At 42.3% G+C, this 26055-nt stretch overlaps 1 protein-coding gene across 4 annotated transcripts in view; it reads left to right on the forward strand.

The window, feature by feature from the left end:
- The first annotated feature begins 374 nt into the window (after positions 1-374).
- Positions 375-26055, forward strand: part of bmp7b (bone morphogenetic protein 7b) — a 151962-nt gene continuing 126281 nt past the window's right edge. For 2 of the 4 annotated variants that reach the window (XM_087995025.1, XM_087995024.1), the window contains exon 1: positions 376-1095. In XM_087995025.1, coding sequence (XP_087851151.1) covers positions 702-1095 — 394 coding nt within the window. In that variant the 5' untranslated portion in view covers positions 376-701. Of the gene's footprint in view, positions 1096-26055 lie in introns of all 4 variants that reach the window. The other 2 variants (XM_087995023.1, XM_043676973.2) reach the window with 2 other exon arrangements.

Consider the following 26055-nt stretch of genomic DNA (forward strand, 5'->3'; position numbering starts at 1 on the left):
GTGAAGCAGGTTAGGATGTTTCTGAGTACATGTAATCTCTCTTGCTCTCTCTGTCTCTGTCTCTCTGCCCCTCTCTCTCTCTCTCTCTCTATGTTCCCTGCTGCACTCTCACTTTAACAGGTCTGCAGAAAGGCACATTGATAAAGCAAGAGGACAAGTGGGGTGAAAATCCCTGGGAGTTCAAAACAATTCCATTCAAAAAAAAGGCAAGGAGCAATCCTGCCCTAAGTCAGCCTCGCCCCCTCATCTATCGGCAATCAGTTAAATTCAAAAGCCCATCCCTTTCACTTAATTACAGACGCCCTTAAGACATTCAGATAATTTGCTGTTGTTACTTTTGAGTTTAAACTAGAGGGTGCTCCTCCCACACAAGCAGCCTCCTGCTGGCCCCGTCTGAACCAGACAACTGCACAGATTTACATGCAAAGGGATCGCAGCTCCTGTAGGTGAAGAAACCCTCCAGCTCTCTCGCTAAACTGTGGGGGTCAGTTCAGACAACATGGGTTCTGAACTATACCTTCGTTCAGATAGCTTTGCACAGTACTTAGACTGCTTTGATTGAGCAGTAAAGAGGGGAAGGGGAAAGTAAGAAAGAGACGAGAGAAAGAGAGAGAGAGAAAGAGAAAGAGAGACACACACACGAGGGAAAGTGACCATGTTTGTGTAGATGAATCAGACAACAGTCAAACCTGAGAATAAGAATGAGCTTCCTGCTGTTAATTAGAAAACTTGTCACAGGACTTCTCTGGAACTGTTTCTTGCTGCAGTCGGTTTTTGGAAGTCTCACCACTGACAACGGGATCCATTCCAGTTTCATCCACGGTCGCCTAAAGAGCCAGGAAAAGCGGGAAATGCAGAGGGAAATCCTCTCGATCCTGGGTTTGCCTCACCGCCCCAGGCCCCACCTGCATGGCAAGCACAACTCAGCCCCCATGTTCATGCTGGACCTCTACAATGCCATGTTGATGGAGGAGGCAGGAGGATACTCATATCCGTATAGGGCGGTCTTCACCACCCAGGGACCTCCGCTGGCCAGGTTACACGACAGCACCTTCCTCAGTGATGCCGATATGGTCATGAGCTTCGTCAACCTGGGTGAGTCAAGAACATTTCTTCCTTCCGAATCACATCTGTTAAATCTAAAGTTTCCTCGGTGGTTGTTTTCGCAGGCTGCACACATTGTTTCAAGTAGGTGTAACATTTCTCAACATAGCTTGGCACCCTGAATAAGAATCCACTTCAGGTGGGACACAATCTGTTAGAACATCAAAGGCTCACCTTTACTTGAAGGACAGCACAGATGCTGCATTAAGATTGACTAATTTATTAAGGAGCATATTGTATACTCCTCACACCCCCTTCCCATCCCACCATCCTCCACCACTTGCCTCACTGTACCATTTGTAATTTTATCTCTCCTGTTTGCTACTCACTCTTTCCATTGCCTAACTAACTAGGTTGTGGTCTTTACTTATGATTATTACCCAGGTATTTGCTCTCTATCAGCCACTGGAAGCTACTGCCAGACATGCCATTGATTTCAATTCCACTTCTTCCCTCTCTTTCACACCCACCTGTGTTTTCCCTTACTGCAAACCCAACCTTCCTTTGTTACAGAAAGCATTTAACTTCCCGAATCAGGACAAAAGCAGCAGTAGGCAGACCTATGTTGGCAGATTAAGCCATAGGAACCTGCCAGGTCGACACTGTTGCCGCAAAAGCAGCTTTAACAGTGAAAAAGAGTAACAATCACATAAATAAAGACTGCAGCTTTCAGATAATCAACAAAAGGACTGGTACGATGACATATGATCTGGAATGCACCGCCAGAAATTGTACTCAAAACAGATTCAACAGCAACTTTCAAGAGAAACTTGAACAAATATTTGAAAAGCAGAAATATACAAGAATGAACAGTGGAGTAGGGCTAATGAGTAGGACTCTTTTAGAAAGCCCACAGAACACAATTGGTTGCATAGTCTTTTTCGTTTGTTTGGCCTCAAACCTGCTTGCAAAGAGTTAATGAATGAGTTAAAATGCTTCAATAGTTACTGTAGGCTTGCTTGTTTTACGCTCGCATAGTGTCAATGTTTATGTTGCAGTTTAAGGGTTAAAGTCTCAGCCCACAGATAAATGATGCAGTAAAAGGTTTCTCAGTGAAGTATTCACGGTGCAGCAGTCTGTGTCCCTGCTGTTCTGTTGTGTGAGGCTGTCGAATGTGAAGCTCAGTTGGTGCAGTCACCTCAATCAAGCTGAGCAGCTGGGAATATTTATGTTAACCCTCTGAATACTGAAGTATTCTTCCTTTCTTTTTCCACCTTTCCCCTCTCTCCCAAATTCTTCTGTCTTGGCATGCAACTCTATAGCCAATGGAAGCCTCCTCAGTAGGCTATCAATTCTGCACGCGTAGAGCTTTATGTGATGCATGTTGACCGTGATGTGAACGTTTCACTGATGCGTCACACTGTGGTCCTAATTGAAACTTCACACAGCCAGTTTCCAGCAGAGTAATGGTAGTAGTAACCAGGAATATGACCCTCAGCATTTTCTAACCCGGGAGAGCAGTTAGAGTCAAAGAGTCATTCAGTACAGAAACAGACCTTTCAGTCCAACTCATCCATGCCATCCAGATATCCCATGTGTCAGCACTTGGCCCAAATCCCTCTAAATCCTTCCTATTCATGTACCCATCCAGATGCCTTTTAAATGTTATAATTGTATCAACCTCCACCACATCCTCTGGCAGCTCATTCCAGACACGCATCACCCTCTGTGTGAAAAAGTTATCCCTCTATTCCTTCCTCTTTCACCTTAAACCTATGACCTCTAGTTTTGAACTCCCCTACCTTGGGGAAAAGATCTGGCCTAATCACCTTACCCATGCCCCTCATGATTTTTTAAACCTCTACAAGGTCACCCCTCAATTTCTGATGCTCCAGGGAAAATAGCCCTAGCCTATTCAGCCTCTCTCTGTAACTCAAAACCTCGAATCACAGCAACATCCTTGTAAATCTTTTCCGAATCCTTTCAAGTTTAACATCTTTTCAATTGCAGGGAGAGCAGGATTGGACGCAGCATTCCAAAAATGGCCTAACTAATGGCAACATGTCAATTCCTGACTGAGATTAACCAATTTAGCTTCAGACCTGAACCTGACTTTAGAACAGTCCTTTTCCCCACATAATCTGATTGTAATTAGATCAAAATCTGTCTCCCCTTGCTCTCAGAATACTCTATGTACCTGTTCCAGATTTTGAGTCACTTAAGGTAGATTATCTTCTTGTGGATCATTAAGAACGTGAGGCTGAGCTTTTTCCAATTAATCAGCAATGCCAGTTTTATACCCAGGAGAAAGTGAGGTCTGCAGATGCTGGAGATCAAAGTTGAAACTTTATTGCTGGAACAGCACAGCAGGTCAGGCAGCATCCAGGGAACAGGAGATTCGACGTTTCGGGCACAGGCCCTTCTTCAGGAATGAGGAAGGGCCTGTGCCCAAAACGTCGAATCTCCTGTTCCCTGGATGCTGCCTGACCTGCTGTGCTGTTCCAGCAATAAAGTTTCAACCAGTTTTATACCCAGGCAGCCAGTTAAAAACCAATGATGTACACAGCACATCTCTCAATGGAAGGTACATCACATATCCTGCATATCCCCAGTAACTTGGGCAGAAGCTCCATCCATGTTGTGTAACAGCAAAGTTATGAAGAAGTAGTGAGAACAGCCAAGCAGCCTCACCCATAAACATGCTTTTTGAATGTGCTGCAGTCTCAGGGACTGTTCTGTAACATTCAAATTCATGGGGGTCTGGATAGAGTAAACAGCATGAAAATATTCCCATCCATGAAAGGATCAGAAATGAAAAGGCACAAATTTAAGATAATTAGTAAAAGAAGCAAAAAATGTCATAAGGAATGGTGTTTTAAACCTGTGAGTGGTTAAGGTCCACAATGCAGTGCCTTGAAATGTTACAGAGACAGGTTCAAAAGGAAATTAAATGATTATTTGAAAAGGTAGAACATGCATGGTTACAGAAAGAAGACATGAAAATATTAAAAGGTCAATTGTTCATTGAAAGCACTGGTGTGAACACAATGGGTTGAAAGTTCTCCTTCTGGACTGTAACAGTTCTGTTATACTGTACATGATCAAAATCGAAGAATGATTCTATGTCTGCAGCTCAGGGAGTAATTGGGGAAAGCATGACCCAGTCATTCCAATCAATAGGTTTAAAGAGACTACAAGGTCAGTATACTGAATCCACGATGATCGATAAGTGTCAGCATGCTCATTGTCACCCTTGATATATTTATGACAGGGCTGACAAATCTTTCCAATTCCCCTAAACGTTTAGATTGTGGTTGACACCATCTGTGTTCAGTCCAGGAACAACACCAAGACAACTTAACATCATTCTGTGAACTGTTTTCACAGGAATTCCAGTAGATGAGATACACAGAGTTCCTTGCCCAGTACCCTGGTCCAAAGTTAATCTCTGTTTGGGAAATATCCAGCTTGCTGATTTCAGCTCAAGCAGGTACAGGGGTTCCTGAAGAGGGAAGATTTTCCAGGTGTACTCTGAGCATTTCCACTGTCTCTTCTGACCTTTTGCAGGTTGTTGAGGTTGAAGGTTAATTCCTGATTCCCAACTGGTAATGAATAAGTATCAAATGCATTTGTCCATGACAGTATCAGTGGGAGGGAGAACCGCAAAGTCCTGTCTTCATATTGAGGATACCCTACATTGTGTTCTGTGTCACTATCATCAAGTTAATTAAGGTAGACTTCAAATACATCTACCAAATCAAGACTGGGCATCCAGAAGATTCTGTGAGTCATCTTCAACACCATAATCATAATCAAACACAATCTTCAACCTCAGGGGTGACATCTCCCCCATTCTACCATTATAATCAAGCCAGGGCATCAACCCTAATTCAATGACTAGGAATGTGGAAAGGCATGCCATGAGCAGCTCTAGGCCTTCCTAAAAACAAAGTATCAACCTGGTGAAGCATCAAAGCAGGACTACTTGCAAACCAACAGTGCAAGCATCAAGTGATGGACAGGGCTAAGTGATTCAACCAATGGAACAGATCGAAGTTCTACAGTCCTGTCACATTCAGTCACGAATGTTGGTGGACAATTATAGAAATCAGTGGAATAGGAGATTCTGCAAATATTTCCATCCTCAATGATGAGTCCCCAGCAGTACAGATACCAGACATCAGTTAAGTTGATTCATTCTGTATGATATGAAGAAATGGCTAGAGACCGGATACTGCAAAGACAATAATATTGAACATTGTGCTCCAGAATATGCCATGCACCCAACCATGGTGTTCCATAATAGCTGCGAAACTGGTATCTATCTCACAATGAAAAATTGCCCAGGTATGCCCTGTACACAAAAACACAGGAAACTTCCATCCCAGCCAATTTCCAGCCCACCAGACTATTCTCATTCATCAGTAAAGTGATGGAGGGCATCATAAAATGTGCTATCAAGCAGCACCTGCAAATGAATAGCCTCCTCACTGAAACACAGTTTGAATTCTTCTATGGCCACGCAGATCCTTAACCCGTATCAGCCTTGATAAAAACATGGACAAAACTGGCTGAACCCAAGAGGTGAGTGAGCATGACTGCCTTTGCCATCAAGATTGCTACTGACTGAGTATGGCATCAAGGAGCCTTCACAAAACTAGAGTCAATGGGAATCAAGGAGAATTCTCCACTGCTTTGAGTCAGGCCTGATACATAGGAAAAGGGCTGTGGTTGTTCAAGGTCAGTTATCTCAGCTCTAGAACATCTCTGCAGGAGTTCCTCCAGGTAGTTTTCTAGGCCCAACCATCTTCAGCTGTTTCAGTATTGACCTTCCCTTGATCATAGGTCAGAAGTGGAGATGTTCATCACTATTCACAAATTGCAGTCCATGTCTAACTTGGACAATATCCACACTTATGCTTACAAGTGGTAAGTAACATTCACATGAAGTGCCAAGCAATGAACATTTCCAACCAGTAACTAACTTCCTGGGTCCCCAAAGCTTGTTCACCACCTACTCTCCACTTGCCTGGATGACTGCAGCTCCAACAACATTCAAAGAACTTGACATCATCCAAGACAAAGCAAGCCTATTGATTGGCATCTCATCTACAAATATCAAATCCCTCCTCCACCAACACTCAGTAGTAGCAGTGTGTACCATCTACAATATGCATTGCAGAAATTCACCAAAATACTTGTACAACACTTTCTGAACCCCTGATGAGCGTCATCTCAAAGGACAAAGGCAGTAAATACATGGGACCACCACCATTTGCAAATTTCCCACCATGCCATTCACCATTTTTATCTGAAAATATATCATACTGAATCAAGACGTTGGAAAGCCTTTCCTAATGGCACAGTGGCATTCTGACACCAAATGGATTGCAACGGTTCAAGAAGGTAGCTCACTACCTTAAGAGCAACTAAGAACATGCAATAAATGCTGGCCTAGCCAGTGACACCCAAGTTCTATGCATTAATAAAAAGTAAATTGTGCTGGGCACTATATGGAGTAGGATCCACCATACAGCTGAGCTCCTTTTGAATGGATTCAGAAAAGGGAGAAAAGATTTACATTTCGATCATGTCCTTCACTATTCTAGACATCCCAAAGTGTTTTACAGTTAATGAATCACTTGTGAAATGTTGTCACTGTTCTAACACAGGAAACATGGCAGCCCAGTTGTGTACAAAATTCCACAATCAACATTGACCAGGTAATCAGATTTGAGGGACATTAATTAAGGGGGAATTAAATGTTGGCCAGGATTCTAATGCTTTTCTTAGAAATGGTGCCATGAAACCTTTTATATCCACCTGGCATAGTTGATAGGGCCTCAGTTTAACATTTCAGCTGGAAAACTAAACATCTGACAGTACAGCACTCCTTCAGTGTTGCACTGGAGTGGTATTCCAGCTGTATCAGTGCGAATTGGCTCAACAGCTTCTTGAATTAGCAAGTTGGCATTCTGATCTCTTGCTGGGTAGTGACATTTTGTTTTCCTTAATTAATTATCAGATTTATAAGGGACTATTTATGGAGCTAGTTTTTGACACCCCAAAATGGAAACATCTTCTCTATTGTTTACCCTAATAAATATTCTTTACAATTTTAAAAAGCTCCGACAAAGCATTCCTCAGTTTTCTTTTCTGAGAAATGTCTGTCAGAATCCCAGGCATTTACTTAAAAACAGTTTGGAGTTTCTGCTGATTGTTCCTTCGTACTCCAAAGCTGTGGGCGGCACGGTGGCACAGTGGTTAGCACTGCTGCCTCGCAGCGCCAGAGACCCGGGTTCAATTCCCGCCTCAGGCGACTGTGTGGAGTTTGCATGTTCTCCCCGTGTCTGTGTGGGTTTCCTCCGGGTGCTCCGGTTTCCTCCCACAGTCCAAAGATGTGCAGGTCAGGTGAATTGGCCATGCTAAATTGCCCGTAGTGTTAGGTAAGGGGTAAATGTAGGGGTATGGGTGGGTTGCGCTTCGGCGGGGCGGTGTGGACTTGTTGGGCTGAAGGGCCTGTTTCCACACTGTAAGTAATCTAATCTAATCTAAACAAAAAGCTCCCTCCAACTCTACCCCCAAAACTTATATCATGTAAGAGCCTTACTGAAACCTCCTTAGTTTTGCCCAGTTTTGCGTGTCAATGGTCTTCAGTCAATACAGATTCAGTCATGTTGGCTACTGAGTTTAACTCGACACAGAGGGAAACCATCCAATCAAACTGCTGTGATGATGTGTCATTTTTAAAGTTTGTCGCGTGAGCAGAAACCACAAAGGGGAAGGGAAACTGGAAATTGAGGGATGGGCCATGCAGTCAATCCCTTCATCTATTATTATGGTATTACCAACGTCATCACACCCTTAAACTAGGTATCAGCTGAGAGAATGGGGAAATCTGTATATATGAGCAAGCAGCACTGGAGCTTTCTCTGGGTAAAAACTCTCTCAGTTCAGCACCTCTCTATATTGCCAGGGTTCATTTGGTCACTGACCAAACCAGGCTATCCCATTGTGATATAACTAAATATACTACCTCACTCGATCATGTGTCTTCAGTATTTTGCATGTGCACACAAATGAGGTACGAGTATTGTGATGTGCAAAGTAGTAGTTAAACCAGAATCTTCAGGTCAAGTGCCAGTAGGTGGCACTAACTGTGCTATGTGTTAATGCCACTAAAGTGCAACATGAAATCAGCGTGAAGCTACCTTCCACTGGGTCATGTCTGACTTTGGTGTATCTGATCAGCTCCTTCACTGCAGCCCTGTATCCCCAAGGAAGTTGGAAAAAAGACTGCATTTGTCCAATGTGTTTCAGAGCCTTGAGATGTTACAAATGAGTTAAAATCAAGAAGGCAATGTTGTCTCATTCACAGGCCAAGAAGGTTCAAGGGCTGGAATGATTGACACCTTTCCCTATGTTCACAAAAAGTAAGACCGTTAATCCAGCAAATCATAGGGAGATGGCAGGGCTGCTAGCCCAGACACAATGGGATGAATGGCCTTTTTCTGTTCCGTAACCATTCTGCGATTCTGGGGAATATACTCAGTATTTACCAATAGCAGTTGAAGAACTATACACCACAGTTGAGTCGAGTGAGATTAATATAGATATAAAATACAAAAGCTGTATAGAAACGGGCTCTCAGCGATGGCACAGTAATTCAACTGAACAAGTAAAGAGAATCACACTTTCAGGAGACTTTTGCAGGCAGAGTCAATCTTCAGCAATACCTTGTCTGAAAGACAGTCATAGTATCTCTTTTTAAAGAGAGTTTCACCGTCAGTAAGTTATCCATTAGCACTTATATCTGGAGTCTTTTAAAGAATAATTTCCAATAAAAATCCATTAAATAGAGGGACAATACCCTCACTAAATAATGTTCTTTTGTTTTGCTCTGTCTGCATCTGTTGATTTATGTTTTAGCAGCAAGAGGTTTGTAATTTCGTGGAAATTGGCTCTGGACAATCCCTCAACTTCCTCTTCTCTACTATAACATTAATACCATCCCCTTCAACGGAAAGACAAATGAGAATATAAGCAACTGCATAATTCTTCTCAGTAAAGAGTTTCACAAAGAGTGCAGCAGTGCCAAAGATTCTGGCACTACTGAAAATTTTGCAACATTTGCCTTTGAGTCTGGGCAGTGGTATTTGAACACAGGTGATGACTTCTGACAAACTAGTTAAATTATAGAAGAAATCTTCAGGAACTATTCATCAAACTGAAGCTCGCTGAAAACCTTTAATTTGAAAGGCTTTCATCTGAATCTGACCAATGCTGGCAGTTGGTTTCTTGGTTGTTAGCCAATCATTTTTTTCTTTGGTCTCAGGTTATGGGTAGTGCTGCCAAGTCTACATTCATTCACTATTTCCAGTAACACTGAGAACATTAAAAATCAACCACATTGTGTCCTAGGCCAGCTATTTCAGCACAGTCTATGATCAAATAGAGGACCTACCTGAGTTATGTGATTCACCACTTTAAATAGGCAGAAATATTATCTTTTATCAAAGATACTGAATCATTTTGATTTTGTACATCCTTTCTATCAATATTGAACATTTATTCTCATGCCCCTCAGAACATGGTGGCAAGTTTGCTTCTCTGTAACAGTTTGATAAAGTTGAGTTGTTTGCTATGCCATTTCATTGCTGAGTGAACATTTGGCTACATTGGTGGGGTCTAGGGTCACAACAGTATTCCCAGCTGCATATGGCTATAGGACTGGTGATGGGACCATGTCACCTTTTGCCTCTAATGTCCTGTCCTCACAATTCCACAACTGATCACTTGAGATATCTATTGTTCTACCCTCTCACATCAATCAGAAAATTTAAAAAAACTTCTTTGACCAAAAGGATGATCCTTTGCCATCAGTCAAATTGCCTTCTTATTGCCAATAGTTTTATAACTGGTAAACAAGAATTTAGAAAGAATTTTTTTTAAATTAGTTTTTGAATGTGTCTTCAATTTTCTTCCCAGACTGCTCACACGAGTTTTTTCTTCTCAGGCAGTCCATTGGAATGCTAGGTCATTTGATTCAGAGGTAGCTGATGGCTCTAATGCATGATATGCAGACTTCACCAAATGTGGGGCACATGGTGTTGGAAGGGTTGGGTTGATAAGATATTGAGGGGTTTATGAGCTCCTTTTGACTTCTCGACTTCACATCCGCACATCTCTGATGAAGTTCTAGATGGGTTTGGCACATTCCCAAATAAGTCTAAAATTCAGTTTGGTTAGTCACAAATCAGAGTCTCCTATAAGTCAACAGTATGTTATGACATTTTCCAAATGATTTGTGAATATTCCTAATGTGTTTTCTTCGAGGAGTCTCCAGCTGTGACTTAGTTTCAACTGTAGCAGTTGTGACTGGAATCTGGTATTATCAATATACTGTAAATGACATGTCAGTCCAGTGATATCTCTGTGAGTGGTTTGGGAGATGTTGCTGTTGAACCACTTTTCATGTAATTCGAGTTGGAGGATCTTGCAAAGTCACTGGTGGAATTCTCCAGTGCTTTGAGCATCTGCTGAGAGTTGTCCAATTCTCTGAGGCCTATAGGAGCCTGGGGATTGCTGCTGCTCAGTAAACGATGATCTTTGTCTCAGGTGTGAGATCCTGATTCTTGTAGTATTCTCCTCAATCAGCTGAAGGAATGTTGAATTTTGTCATCTATGACTGGCCTTCATTGAGAAGAGGACCCAAGATATGGAAAGTATTCCAAATTTCCAGGATCTCATCATTGATTTTCATCAAACAGCATTAATGTTTTCATCTTCATCAGAGTCTTTGGCTCCGTCGACGTCAATAGTTTACAGAATATCCTCTTGAAATTTAGCTGCCCTCATAAATGTGTTACCATCCTCTACCACACAATGACACACAAACAGTGATTCTCACCAGCAAACTATGATAGATACCACCATAGGCAAGACTAGGGTCAACCAAGGCTCTGTGATTACACCAACTTGTTTCTCCATCTTCCACACTACAATATTGCACGTGACCGCCAGTAAATTACCTAAAGGTATGGAGATCATTGAACCAGCAAGTTGGAAACTGTTCAACCTACATCAACATCCAAAACACAAACTCCCTCTGATTTCAGTCATTGAGGTCCAGGATGTAGATAACAATCATGTCGGACATACTCAGAAACTGAGCTGCAGGTCATTACCGACACATTCTCAAAACCATGTGAGAAAATAACCCTTTCATTAAATACAGAAAATTGAGGTCTTTTTCCAATCAGCTCCTACAGTGCAATGCCCCCCATATCAATCACGTAAGTGTTTTGGCAAATAGTTGTTAATTCCTGGAACATCTTGTAAGTAATTATAAGTCACTTGTGGGTAAGACTGGGTAGACACAACAGATTCCTTTCATAAAGGTTTAGTTTTTAAAACAATGCGCCACCTTTTATCTTATCTGGTCATAAAACAATGGATTTACCAAATTGCATTGCTCAGCTTACTGTGGTGGGATTTGAACTCACTGCCTTTCAATTGCTAAGCTAGAACTGTAACCACAAGGCTGCTGTATCCATTTTAAATATGATGTCACTGGCAGTTTTCACAGTGATGACAGATGCCTAGAAGACAGAAGAGGCACATCTGGAAGCTTGGCCAATGTGTCAGGTCCAACAGCATTAGATAATCTGAAATTATTAATGTCTCTCCAAGAATTCTTTCACTTGTTCATTACCTAATCCAGAGGTTTCCAAGCTTTATTTATTATGCATCCCTTTCCAGATTTTCCAGCTGCCACATACAGATTTAATAATTTAACCCTTTGATATGCAAACTTTGTTTAAAATATACAAATGATAATATGTGTACAATTTAGACTATGCTTTATAGAACCACCTGCCAGTTACATTGCCTGTTTGAGCACAGGTGCTGTTTGAACTGATAGGGGATAAATCGAACACTGAAATGTAATAGCAAATTCTGAGCTAAATAAACTCCACTCTTCAGAGCCGTACCACACAGAACAAGATCATGCCATATTTACATATAACAAGGAATGAATCCAACATCAAGTCCTATGGGACTCCATGGCAATGTTGTCTTTGACCAGAAATACATCAATTCAACATTACTGCTGTCTCACATGACTGTTATCATTTAGCCAATTAAGAAACCAAGTTAATCCACATGTTTTTATTTTCAAAATGTCTGTTCTAGAAAAGTTTATCAAATGCCACGTTTCTAAAACATCATTGCATAATCATCATTATTAGGTCTCTCTGTTACTTAGAATCATGGACTCCCCACAGCACAGAAAGAGACCCTTCAGCCTGTTGAGTCTTCATGGACTCTCTTAAGAGTATCCCAGCTGGATCCAGGCTCTCGCCTCATCCTGCATCCACAATGGCCAATCCACTTAGCTTGCACACTATCAACAATTTCCCATGGCCAATCCACCTAACCTGCACACCTTTGGACTCTGGGAGGAAACTAGAGCACTCAGAGGAAACCAACATATTCACCAGGAGGACGTGCAACCTCCACAGAGATAGTCACCCAAGGTTGGAATCAAACCTGGGTCCCTGGTGCTGTGAGACAGCAGTGATAACCGCTGAGCCACCATGCTACCCCTTAATTGAAGGCATTCATCAGGTGAGTCAGGCATATTTTGTCTTTAACTCCCTTATGCTAGCTGTTCCTTTGCAGCTAGCACCAATTTCAGTACACTTCAGAGCTGTTCCCTCAGACTGAAACAAATTGCATCCAGGCTTCATTTGATACCGAGCACAGATGTAAATTCTATCTTAATCAATCAGCTTGAACATGCTGTGACACACCATTAGGAAAGATAGGAATTGAACTTAGAACTTCTGACCCAGCAATAAGGATACTCCACTGCACAACAAGAACCCCCCCCACCCAAAAAAAAGTAATGAGAAGTTCAATTATACTCAAACCTTATTGGGTGTACCAAGAAAGTTGGTGTCAACAGCTGGCCTGCTTGCTTAATGACATCACCACCATCATCTAAATCTAACTCTTCAAGATGGCGGCAGCAGAGTAGGTAGGAAATGCTTGGGCTCCTGACCCCATCTGCTTCTGATCTCCAGGCCTGTTACATCAGTTTTTTAAAGTTCTTTTTATTTACTTATGTTTAACATCAAAATTCATCTTACCTCTTTTAATGCCTTTGGTGGAGGAAGAATGCTTCTGGAGGCTGCTGCAGCAGCAAAGGCAATCTGGTCCATTCCTCTTGGCCATTGTGGCTGTGTCCTGGTGGGTCCTGCAGATTGGTAGTCTGCTTTGGCAATGAGGTGGGTACGGCCCAGGATTTCAACAGTCTGGGTTGACGGCATCTTCAGCAATGATATTTGTTTGGCCCGGGATTCAAACAGCCTGGGGTTTCTTGGCCCAAGAATTCAATGGCCTGGTGTAGCTGTGTGCTTCGGCAGCAGCTTCAGTAATGAGGTGGATCCTTGAGGCAGCATCTTCAATGGCGTAATGGTTCTGGCTGGGATTCCAATGGCCTGAGATTCAGCAGCTTCAATGTCAGCTTGCTGCAGCGGTGCAGAATGTGGTTCCTGTCTTCTCCTCAACCTTGGGAACTCAACAACTGTGAAATGAACAAAGATGTACTTTGTCTTAATTTTTATGTATTTTTTTAATAATATAAGCGCCAAAGTATGGTGACTTAAACACTTTTCACTGCATTTTTTGTAAAAATACAAGTGACGATAAATTACTATTTTTTTCTATTCCCAGCTGTGAGGTAAACCCTGTCTCAGGATCTTGTTGATCATGTTTGTTGCTACATTTCTTGCCTTACTGAATCACAGAACTGTTATAGTGCAGAAAGAGGCCATTCAGACAATCATACCTGCACCTACAAATGAGCATCATTAACTCTGAGTGACAACTCTCCAAAAAGTATCTTAAATGTATGTAAAAGTCCTCTGAATGCCCTGAGGATGTAAAGGCAGTACTGTAAAGCAACATAATATAGCATATATAGTATAGAGCATTGTTCATACAACATATATAACAGTACAGTATATTTATATCATGTAGTATATGGAAAGCATCCTTTCATATACCATTAAGAGCATATGCCTTTTATACAGCATAGAACATACAGTATATAGCTATATATTTCATGTAGCTTATTTTAGTCTTTCTCCTTTCCTTTGTAATGCTAAAGTGTGTGAGTGATCAGGGCAGAATCAGCATTTAAGATCTATGCACACTATCGGGGAATTTCCATTGGAAAAATTCAGCTTTAAAAAGATTGCTCAGATTGTTAATTCAATATTGAACAAAACAGCTCTACCTTGTCCAGGAGACTGAGCCCCAGTCACTGTCATGTCCCTTTCCTTTTCACTGGGTTCCCACAGGGTTTGGTGAATACAATACTTGAACCTGTAAAAGCTGCTCTGGGGAGCAGTTCGAAGGAATGAGATACGTACAGCTGTTTCAACAGGCTGTGGCCTTAATTGGAGCCTGGCTAGAGGTCAATGTGGACATCCCCCAGCCTCTCGTTAGAGTCCCACTGAGCCCAGCACATAGCCAGCTGGGTTGATTTCACATCAAAGCTCCAGTTCACTACATTTCCCTGTTCTGAAGCTTGACTGGTTCAGGGTAAGAAACAATACTTTGGAAATGTGCCCATATTGCCATACAGTCTTGTACATTGCCACACCAGCATGGAGCTGTGGTGAGGACAGTGTCTGTTTTTCCATGTAGCTCCATGTCACAAAGGCAGAAGTGGGCAAATAGGGGATTTACCCTCATCACACTGTCACTAACAAGAAGAGCAATGTTTATAAGAAACAACATACACGGTGCTGAATAACAAACAGAATATTTCTACGTATGATGGACAACACATAACCTATTATTGGGCTTCATGCAACAATACACTAGAATCTCCCCAATGTTATTGGCACCTTCAGAATACATGCCTCTAGGGGCCCAATACATGTAGGTTTTCTGTGCAAGCTAATTTCCTTCAGCATTGATGAAAAAATTCTGCAAAATTGAAGTGAGTAACTGGATCTGAAAAACACAGCTTTTGAATTGCACCGGGGTGTCTGCATTGTGCCGGATCACACTGAAACCTCCAGTGATTGGTTCATTCATCATATTCTCATTACTTCAGTGTTTAAACAAACATTTTATTACATATGGAGAGAATTATGAATATTCAATTGGTCACTGTAAATAGTAAACAACAAGTCCAGCCTTACTTGATCGGGACTTCACAACCTCCAAGGTATGAGTGCCACCAAACTATCCTGAAATATTACTCACCACAACAAGGGGGAGGTGGAATTAACAGGGAGTGCTGACTCATTAGGAACTTGAAATAATGCATAAAAGTGGGCATGGCCAACACACTGGCACTAACTGCCAGACTGCATTCTTTCAACTTATACAAACAGATCCCCCATTTGGATATCATTAGTGATGCAAAATGTACACAGAAAACCCTATCTATTTGTTTTCACAGTCCCTGGATGAAATTTGCTGTCCATTGTATCTTGTGAACAGTGTGGGGACCTTTCACTGAGGAAAGATTAACTGACTTTGGAGGCAGTTGAGAGAAGGTTGACTAGGCTAATACCGGAAATGGAGCAACTGTCTTGAGAGAGTCGGGCCTGTATTTATGAGAGTTTAGAAAAATGACAGGTGACCCTATTGAAACAGACATGATTTGTTTTGGCCTCCTCCAGTGGTCGCAGCATCACAGATACCAGTCTTCAAACAATTTGGTTTACTCCACGTGATATCAAGAAATGGTTGTAAGACATTGGATACCGCAAGGTCTATGGGCCCTGACAACATTCTGACAACAGTACTGAATACTTGTGCTCCAGAACTTGCCATACCCTTAGCTAAGTTAATCTAGTACAGTTACAACACTGGCATCTACCCAACACTATGGAAAATTGCCAAGATATGTCCTGTACAGACAAAGCAGGACAAAGCTAATCCGGACAATTACCACCTCATCAGTCCACTCTCGATCATTGGTAAAGTGATGGAAGGTTTCATCAACAGTGCTATGAAGCTGCTCAGTTACATCCAGTTTGGGTTCTGCCAGGGCCATTCAGCTCCTAACCGCATTACAGCTTTGGTTCAAACATGGACAAAAGAGCTCAATTTCAGAGGTGAGGTGAAAGTGACAGCCCCTGACAAAAAAGGGCGCATTTGACTGAGTGTTGTATCAAGGAGCCCTGGTAAAACTAGATTAATTGGTATCGGAGGCAAACTTTCATCTGGTTGGAGTCAAGGCTGGCACATAGGAAGCTTTCTGTGGTTGTCAGGGGTCAGTCATCTCAGCTCCAGGACACAGATTCAAAGAATCCCTACAATGTGGAAGCACGCCATTTGGCCCATCAAACTCACACAGACCCTCCGACGAGCATCCCACCCAGACCCATCCCTGCAATCCTACATTTCCACTGGCTAATCCATCTAACCTGCACACCCTGAACACAATGGGCAATTTAGCATGGCCGATCCACTTACCCTGCACATCTTTGGTCTGTGGGAGGAAACTGGAGCACCCTGAGGAAACCCACACAGAAATGGGGAGAATGGGCAAACTTCACACAAGGGCGACATCTCTGCAGGAGTTCCTCAGGATAATGTACGAGGTCCAACTATCTACTGCCGCTTCAACAATAACATTCCTTCTCTCATAAGTGGGGATGTTCGCCAATTATTGCACAATGCTCAGTGCTATTCATGACTCCTCAGATGCTGAAGCAATTCATGTTCAAAAGCAACAACATCTGGACAATATCCAGGCGTGGGCTGACAAGTGGCAAGTAACAATCGTATGACACAAATGTCAGGTAATGACCATCTCCAATAAGAGTCAATCTAATCACTGCACTTTGACATTCAATGGCGTTACCATGAATAAAATCTCCTCTACCAACATTTTTAGGGTTATCATTGATCAGAAATTCAACTGGACTCTCCACACAGTGGTTACAAGTGCAGATCAGAGACTATGAATCCTGCAGCAAGTAACTCACCTCCTGACTCCCTAAAGTCTGTACACCATCTATTAAACACAAGTCAGGAGTGTGATGGAATACTCCCCACTTGTCTGGATGGGTGCAGCTCCAACACCACTCAAGAATTTTGACACCATCCAGGACAAAGCAGCCCACTTGATTGGCACCACGTCCACAAGCATCCACTCCCTCCACCACCGACACTCAGAAGCAGCAGTGTGTACTATCTACAAGATGCACTGCAGAAATTCACCAAAGATCCTTAGCAGCTTTCATATGATCACTTCCATCCAGAAAGATATGGGCAGTAGATACATGGGAACAAAAACAGAAACTTGCTGGAAGCACAGCAGGTCTGGCAGCATTTTGGAGAGAAATGAGAGTTAACATTTTAGGTTCAGTGTTCCTTCCTCAGAACCGATGGTAGTTTGGAAAATATTGGTTGATATGCAGAAGATAGGGAGGAGAGAGGAGTTAAGGTGTAAACGATAGTTAGGAATAGAGCTTAAAGAGAGGAGAACAAGTGGACAGACAAAGGAGTGAATGACAATCTAGTTAGGATGGTGAATAGCTATTAATTTATTGTGTATTGTGTATTGTGTATAATAGCAGTCAATGTGATAACAAGGCCTGGTGTGTTGGGGTTTGGGTGAGGACATGGGAAAGCTCAAGCCCTAAAGTTGTTGAATTCAATACTGAGTCCAGAATGTTGCAGAGTCCCCTAGTGGAAATGAGGTGTTGTTCTTCCTTCGTTGGAGCACTGCAGCAAGCCTGAGACAGAGACAAGGAACAGGGCAGTGTGTTGAAGTAGCAGGCAATTGGAAAGTTAAGGTCTTTTTTGCAGACAGACCAAAGGTGTTCTGTGAAGCAGAAACCTGGTCTATGCTTTATTTTGCCAATGCATAGGAGTCTACATTGTGAGCAGCGAAAGCAGTGGACCAGTGCAGATAAAATGTTGTTTCATCTGGAAGGTGTATTTGGCTCTTGGATATATGGGAATACTTATCGTACTTTAAGTTACTTTACTTACAGTAAGTTTAGTTGCTTTAACCTTGCTCTTTTATTATTAACTAAAAACCAAAGATTTGCAGAAAGTAGAAAAATCAGCTCTCTCTCTCTCTCTCTCATATCTTACTTGTTTTGAAATTTAATTTTTTCAAATTACTAGAATTGGAACACAGTACCTAATGGTAGCTCAACAACCAATCAATCAACCAAAGACTTCCAAATATTGCTAACATTCTTCAACTTCTTTCCCCTCTTTTGTTTATCTGAATATCCAAGTGAAGCCTTCCATTAAACAGATCTTTCTCTGCACCGTCTTTGTAGCTGTAACACTATGTTAACATTCCCTTCTATTGTTATCTGGAACCAGTGTTCTAGTGAAAAGGATAAATAGAGTGTCTGCGAGGACTTTTAAATAGTGTGCTGAGGGGAAGGGAAAGGGAAAACAACAGGACATAAGATGGTAAATAAAAAGGAAAACTGTAGCTTAGCATGTGTGCAAGAGGGTTTAAGGACGAGGCAGACTCTGAACGAAGTATAAATGAAGGATAATTCAGGAGTGGGTGGAGAAATTTCTCCTTATCTCAGTCCTAAATGGCCTACACTATATCCTGGTTTTCGACTACTCAATGACCAGGAACATCCTTTCCATGTTTACCCTTTCGAATTTTACAGATTTCTATCAGATCCCCCTCATTCTCTAACCTCTACTGAATATAGTCCTAAATGATATAGTCTGTCTTTATTTGTTATTCTTGCACTCACAGGAATCAGTCTGGCAACCCTTTGCTGCACTCCTTCCATAGCTAGAATTTCAGACAATAAACTGCTTTCCCATTCTTGCTACCAAAGTGGATAACCTCACATTTTTCCACATTATTCATCTGTCATGCAGTTTCTTATTCACTCAACTTATCCAAATCACACTGATGCATCTCTGCATCCTCCTGATAACCTATCTTTTTACCCAACTTTGTGTTGGGTGGGAACATGGAGATATCTTGCATTGCATCTGAGGAGAACAGGACTGAGCATGTTGCTCGTGCTTTTACAGAGGGTTTAAACTAACTCACCAGGGTTTAGGGGATCCAGGGGAGAATATGAGAAAGTGATATCTAGGTTTGAATCCCACAAGGGGGATGACATTTTTACTCAATATAAATCTGGAATAAAAGGTTAACGTAATGATGACCATGAAGCCAGCGTTGATTGTTGTACATAACCATCTGGTTCACTTATGTCCTTTAGGGAAGGAAATTTGCCATCCTTACTGCTCTGGCCTGCATGTGACTCCAAGCCTAGGACAATGCAGCTGATTCTTAACTGCCCTCTTGGCAATTAGAGCTGAGCAATAAAGAGAGCTTGCCCACATCCCATGAACATATAAAGAAAAAATGTCTTTATGACAAGTACACTTGAGAACCAAGCTGAATACAGAACATTCAGGAGGTGAAAGAGCAACTAAGATCAGTCAATACTACAGTCAAGAAAGCACTCCAAAACCTCCTTACCTCAGACGGCTCTGGAAATTCAACATGACTAAAAGGACTCTTACCAACTTTTATAGATGTACCACAGAAAGCATCCTGTCTAGATGCATGACAGTTTGGTATGGCAACTGCTCTGCAAGAAATTACAGAGAGTTGTAGGGTGGTTTGTGTGCATTCCATCACACAAACCACCCTACCCTCCATGACTCCAACTACACTTTCTGCTGCCTCGGGAAAGCAGTCAATGTAATCAAAGACCCCTCCCATCCCGGTTATACTCCTTTCCACCCTTTCCCATTGGGCAGAAAATACAAAAGTTTGAAAACACGTACCAAGATTCAAGAACAGCTTCTTCCATGCTGTTATCAGTCTTTTGAACGAACCTCTTATATATTAGAGTTGATCTTTCTCTGCACCTTCTTTGTAGCTGCAACACTATGTTAACATTCCCTTCTATTGTTATCTGGAACCAGTGTTCTAGTGAAAAGGATAAATAGAGTGTCTGCGAGGACTTTAAAATAGTGTGCTGAGGGGAAGGGAAAGGGAAAACAACAGGACATATGATGGTAAATAAAAAGGAAAACTGCAGCTTAGCATGTGTGCAAGAGGGTATAAGGACAAGGCAGACTCTGAACGAAGTATAAATGAAGGATAATTCAGGAGATATTATTAGAGATGTTGGAAATAATGAGGGCATGAAAACTAGCATAGGGGCACTTTAGCTGAATGCTGATAGCATTCGTAACAAGGTTGATGAGTTAACGACACAAATCATCGCAAATGAATATGATTTAGTAGCCATTACAGAGACATAGTTACAAGATGGTCACAACTGGGAGTTAAATATCCAGGGGTATCAGACTATTCGGAAGGACAGACAGGAAGGTAATGGAGGTGGTGTAGCTCGGATATTCAAGGATGACATCAGGACGGTGCTGAGAGATGATATAGGTTCTATGGAGAATGAGGTTGAATCCATTTAGTTGGAAATTAGAAATTCTAAGGAGAAAAAGTTACTGTTTGGTGTAGTCTACAGACCACCAAATAATAGCATCACATTGGGGTGGGCAATAAACAAAGACATAGCTAATGTCTGTAACAATGCTACGGCAATTATCATGGGAGAGTTTAATCTGCATGTCAATTGGTTGAACCAGCTCGGTCAGGGTAGCCTCGAGGAGGAGTTCATTGAATGTATCTGTGATAGTTTTCTTGAACAGTATGCAAAGTATTCGACAAGGGAGCAACCTATTCGAGATCTGGTCCTGTGTAATGAGACAGGAATAATTAATAACCTCATAGTTAGGGATCCTCTTGGAAAGAGTAATCACAGCATGATGAATATAGAATACAGATGGAGAGCGCAAAGATAATAAAATCCAATACCAGAGTCCTGTGCTTAAAGAAGGGGAACTAAGATGAGGGAGAACTTGGCTAAAATAGACTGGAAGCAAAGATTCTATGGTGGGACAATTCATGAGCAGGTGGAGGACTTTCAAAGCAATTTTTCAAAGTACTCAGCCAAAGTATGTACCAGTGAAAAGAAAGGACTGTAAGAAAAGGGGTAATCTGCCACTGGTGTCTAAGGAAATAAGGGAAGCTATCAAATTGAAAGAGAAGGCATACAAAGTGGCCAAGATCAGCGGGAAACTAGAAGATTGGGAAAGCTTTAAAGGTCAACAGAAAGCCACAAGAGTTTTAAAGAAAAGTAAGATAGAACGTAAGAAAAAAAAAACCAGCACTGAAAATAAAGACAGATAGCAAAAGCTTCCATAAATATATTGGATTACTTACAGTGTGGAAACAGGCCCTTTGACCCAACAAGTCCACACCGACCCTCCGAAGAGCAACCCACCCAGACACATTCCCCTACACCTAACACTATGGGCAATTTAGCATGGCCAATTCACCTAACCTGCACATTTTTGGGCTGTGGGAGGAAATCAGAGCACCTGGAGGAAACCCACGCAGACACGGGGAGAATGTGCAAACTCCGCACAGACAGTTGCCTGAGGCGGGAATTGAACCCGGGTCTCTGTGCCACCGTGAAAAAATCGTCCAGGTCGATGTGTTTGTTGATGGAGTTTGTGGATGAATGCTATGCCTCTAGGAATTCCCTGGCTGTCGACCTGGACCTGGACCCAATATACCAACCACTACAGCGGACAGCTGAAACTGACAACCGGAAGTGGCAGGGACAGACCACTATAAACATCGGAGGAAACATCAAAGAAGCGCTTCGCAGGAGGCTCCCAAGCACTGATGATGTCGCCTAGCCAGGGGACAAAACATTCGCAACAAAAACTTCCAGCTCGGTGAACAGAACCACAACAACAAATTGTAAAAATAGGCCCAGCAATTACAGACGACTCAATTTAACTTTGGTAGTCAGTAATCTTGTAGAAAAACATTTTTGGGATAGAATTATTAGTCACATGAGATTTGGGATCATTTGGAGAAATCAGCATGGATTTATTAAGGGAAATGCATGTCCAACTAACGAGTTGGGGCATTTCAAGAGATAACAGCAAGGATTGATGAAGGCAAAACCTTTGATGTGGTGTACATAGATTTCAAAAGGCAAATAATACGGGGCCACATAACAGACTCGTGAGAAAATTAAAGATCATGGAATAAAAGGGACAGTAGCAACATGGATACAAAATTGGCTGAGGGGTAGAAAACTGACAGTAATTCTTAAGTTTTTTTTGGAGTGGGGGAAGGTTCAGAGTGGAGTTAACTGATGGGGGAGGGGGTCGTTATTGGGATCCTTGCTACCTGCAGTCCTCACTATCTCCTAGTTTTCTGTTTTATGTAAATTATTGAGCTCTCGGTATGCAGCAGCAACTTGAAAGCTTGTGGATAATATAAAAGTTAGAAAAAAATAATTGTAAACTGTGAGAAGGAACGTGTGGCACATCAAAATTGCATGAGAAATTGGTGGATTGAGCAGTTAAGTGACTGATGAAATTCAATGCAGAGACGTGTGAGGTACAATGAACATGGAGAGTATAAAAGAAGCAGAGAGATCTGGGTATGTCATTAAAGGTGGCAGGACAGGTTATATGCTATATGCATTGTTAGAAAAGCATATAGCATTCTAGGTTTCATTAACAAGGGAGTAAAGTACAAAAGCAGGAGCGTTAGCAGTATCCTGAATTATACAGGACACTGGTTAGGCCTCAGCTGGATGACTATGCGCAGTTCTGGGCACCATTCTTTAGAAAAGATGTGAACACTTGATGAAAAGAGTTCATGCGAATAGTAACGAGAATATTGTGAGAATAGAATCTCAAAAGTGTGGGGCAGGCAATTCGGCCTATCAAGTCTACACCAAGCCTTTGAAGAGTAACACATCCAGACCTAGATTCTAAACCTATCCCCGTAACCCCATATTTACCATGGTTAATCCACCAAGCTTGTATATCTCTGGGCACTACAGGGGAATGTGCCATGAATAATCCGCCTAGCCTGTACATCTTTGGACTGTTGGAGTCCTTATACAGCAGTCACCCAAGGCTGGAATCAAAACTATGCCTCCAGTACTGTGAGACAGCAATGTTAACCACTGAACCGCCATGCTGCCTTATGGATAAGATGTTTTTGACGGTATATTGGAGTTAAAGAACAAAGAAAATTACAGTGCAGGAACAGGCCCTTCAGCCCTCCAGGCCTGCACTGATCCAGATCCTCAATCTAAACCTGTCGCCTATTTTCCTAGGATCTCTATCCCTCTGCTCCTTGCCCATTCATGTATCTGTCAAGATATATCTTAAATGACACTATCGTGCCCACCTGTATCACTGAGATTACTACCTCTGAGGTCCTACTTTTTAACGTGGCACCTAACTCCCTAAATTCTGCTTGGAAGGCTCATCCTGTTTTTGACCTATATCATTGGTGCCAATCTGAGACATCCTTGACCTGTGCACCTGAGAGGCAACATACCATTTAGGAGTCTCGTTTTCGACCACAGAACCGCCTAGCTACTCCCCTTACAATTGAATCCTCTATGACTATAGCCCTTCTACTCTGTTTCCCGCCCTTCTGTACAGCAGAGCCAGCCATGGTTCCATGAACCTGGATGCTGTTGCTTTGCCCTGGTGAGCCATCTCCCACAACAGTATTCAAAATAGTATACCTGCTTTGGAGGGAGATGACTGCAGGGGACACCTGCACTGCCTTTTGGTCATCCATTCCCTTTGCCCCTCAGCAATCCTAATCTGCGGTGTGACCAATTCACTCAACATGCTATCCATGACCTCCTCAGCATTGCGTATGCTCCAAAGTGAGTCCATGTCCACAGCTCCAGAGTCATCATGCCGTCTACAAAGAGCTGCAGCTGGACACACTTCCTGCACTGAAAGGAGTCAGGGACATCAGCCGTATCCCTGCGCTCCCACATTGAGCAAGAGGAGCATAACTCAGGTCTCAGATCTCCTGCCATTTTTACTCTTAAGCTTAACTTAGTCCAACTAAAATATCAAATAATAGCTAAATCAAATGAAAAAAAATTACCAATCACACTACTTACCAGTACCTAGTGCATTTCCGACGCCCCTCCCCCAAGTCCCTCCTCCCTACCTTTTATCTTAGCCTGCTGGACAAACTTTCCTCATTCCTGAAGAAGGGCTTATGCCCAAAACGTCGATTCTCCTGTTCCCTGGAAACTGCCTGACCTGCTGCACTTTTCCAGCAACACATTTTCAGTTCTGATCTCCAGCATCTGCAGACCTCACTTTCTCCTACAGAAATAAAGGCCCAACACCCCATCAGACATTGAGACTGTTTACCTTAGACAGGAGAAGGCTGAGGGGAGACTCAATAGCAATTTTCAAAATCATGAGGAATCTGCAAAGAGTAGATATGAAGAAACTACTCCAATCTGTAAAAGGATTGAGAGCCAGAGGGTACAGTTTCAAATTATGTTTTGCAAAAAGTGCAAATACAAGTGAGAGAAAAACATTTTGATGCAGCAAGTGGTTGGGCTTTTGAAATGCGCCACTGGAAGTGTGATAGAGTCAGATTCAATTAGGGCATTCAAGAGGGATTTGGATGAAAAAGGGGGAAACACATTTGAACTGAATAGCAAATGAACTAAAGGAACTGACATGCAAGGTCAGTTTTTTACACAGTGAGTGGCTAGGGTCTGGAATGCATTGCTTAAGAAAAAAGTTTTGGCAAATTTCATTATGCTTTTCAAAATACAATTGGATAAGCACTTGAAAGAATAAAGGTTTACAGGGCTATAACAGAGGGCAAAAAGCAGGATTAATTAAATTGCTCCTGCAGAGAGAAGGGCTCAAAGGACTGAATGGCCTTCTTCCATGTTACGGAGGTATGGCATTGAGGGTGAGTTGGAGGTTTGGATTAGGAGTTGGCTGGCTGGAAGAAGACAGAGGGTAGTAGTTGATGGCAAAGGTTCATCTTGGAGTGCCGTCACTAGCGGTGTTCCGCAAGGATCTGTTTTGGGACCATTGCTGTTTGTCATTTTTATAAATGACCTGGAGGAGGGGTTAGAAGGTTGGGTGAGCAAGTTTGCGGATGATACGAAAGTCGGAGGAGTTGTAGACAGTGAGGAAGGATGTGGCAGGTTACAGCGGGATATAGATAAGCTGCAGAACTGGGCAGAAAGGTGGTAAATGGAGTTCAATGTAGCTAAGTGTGAGGTGATTCACTTTGGTAAGAGGAATAAAAAGATGGGGTACTGGGCTAATGGACGGATACTTGGTAGTGTGGATGAGCAGAGGGATCTTGGTGTCCATGTACACAGATCTTTGAAAGTTGCCACCCAGGTAAATAGTGCGGTGAAGAAGGCATATGGCGTACTGGCTTTTATTGGTAGAGGAATTGAGTTCCGGAGTCCTGAGGTCATGTTGCAGTTGTATAAGACTCTGGTGCGGCCGCATCTGGAGTATTGTGTGCAGTTTTGGTCGCCATACTATAGGAAGGATGTGGAGGCACTGGAACAGGTGCAGAGGAGGTTTACCAGGATGTTGCCTGATATGGTAGAAAGATCATATGAGGAAAGGCTGAGGCACTTGGGGTTGTTTTCATTGGAGAAAAGAAGGTTTAGGGGTGACTTGATAGAGGTGTACAAGATGATTAGGGGTTTAGATAGGGTCGATAGTGAGAATCTTTTTCCACGTATGGAATCAGCTATTACAAGGGGGCATAGCTTTAAATTAAGGGGGGGTAGGTATAGGACAGATGTTAGGGGTAGGTTCTTTACTCAGCGAGTCGTGAGTTCATGGAATGCCCTGCCAGTAGCAGTGGTGGACTCTCCCTCATTATGGGCATTTAAGCGGGCATTGGATAGGCATATGGAGGATAGTGGGATAATGTAGGTTAGGTGGGCTTGGATCAGCGCAACATCGAGGGCCGAAGGGCATGTACTGCGCTGTATTCTTCTATGTTCTATGTTCTATGTTGTAACCATGCTATGAGTCTATAATTGTGGTAAATATTGATGTTGTTGTGTGAGGATATTGGCTAAAGACATGTTCAGACTG

This window comes from Chiloscyllium plagiosum, unplaced genomic scaffold, assembly GCF_037043375.1.
Source record: "Chiloscyllium plagiosum isolate Xiang-an unplaced genomic scaffold, Cpla_swu_hap1 HiC_scaffold_15, whole genome shotgun sequence".
Classification (NCBI taxonomy): domain Eukaryota; kingdom Metazoa; phylum Chordata; class Chondrichthyes; order Orectolobiformes; family Hemiscylliidae; genus Chiloscyllium; species Chiloscyllium plagiosum.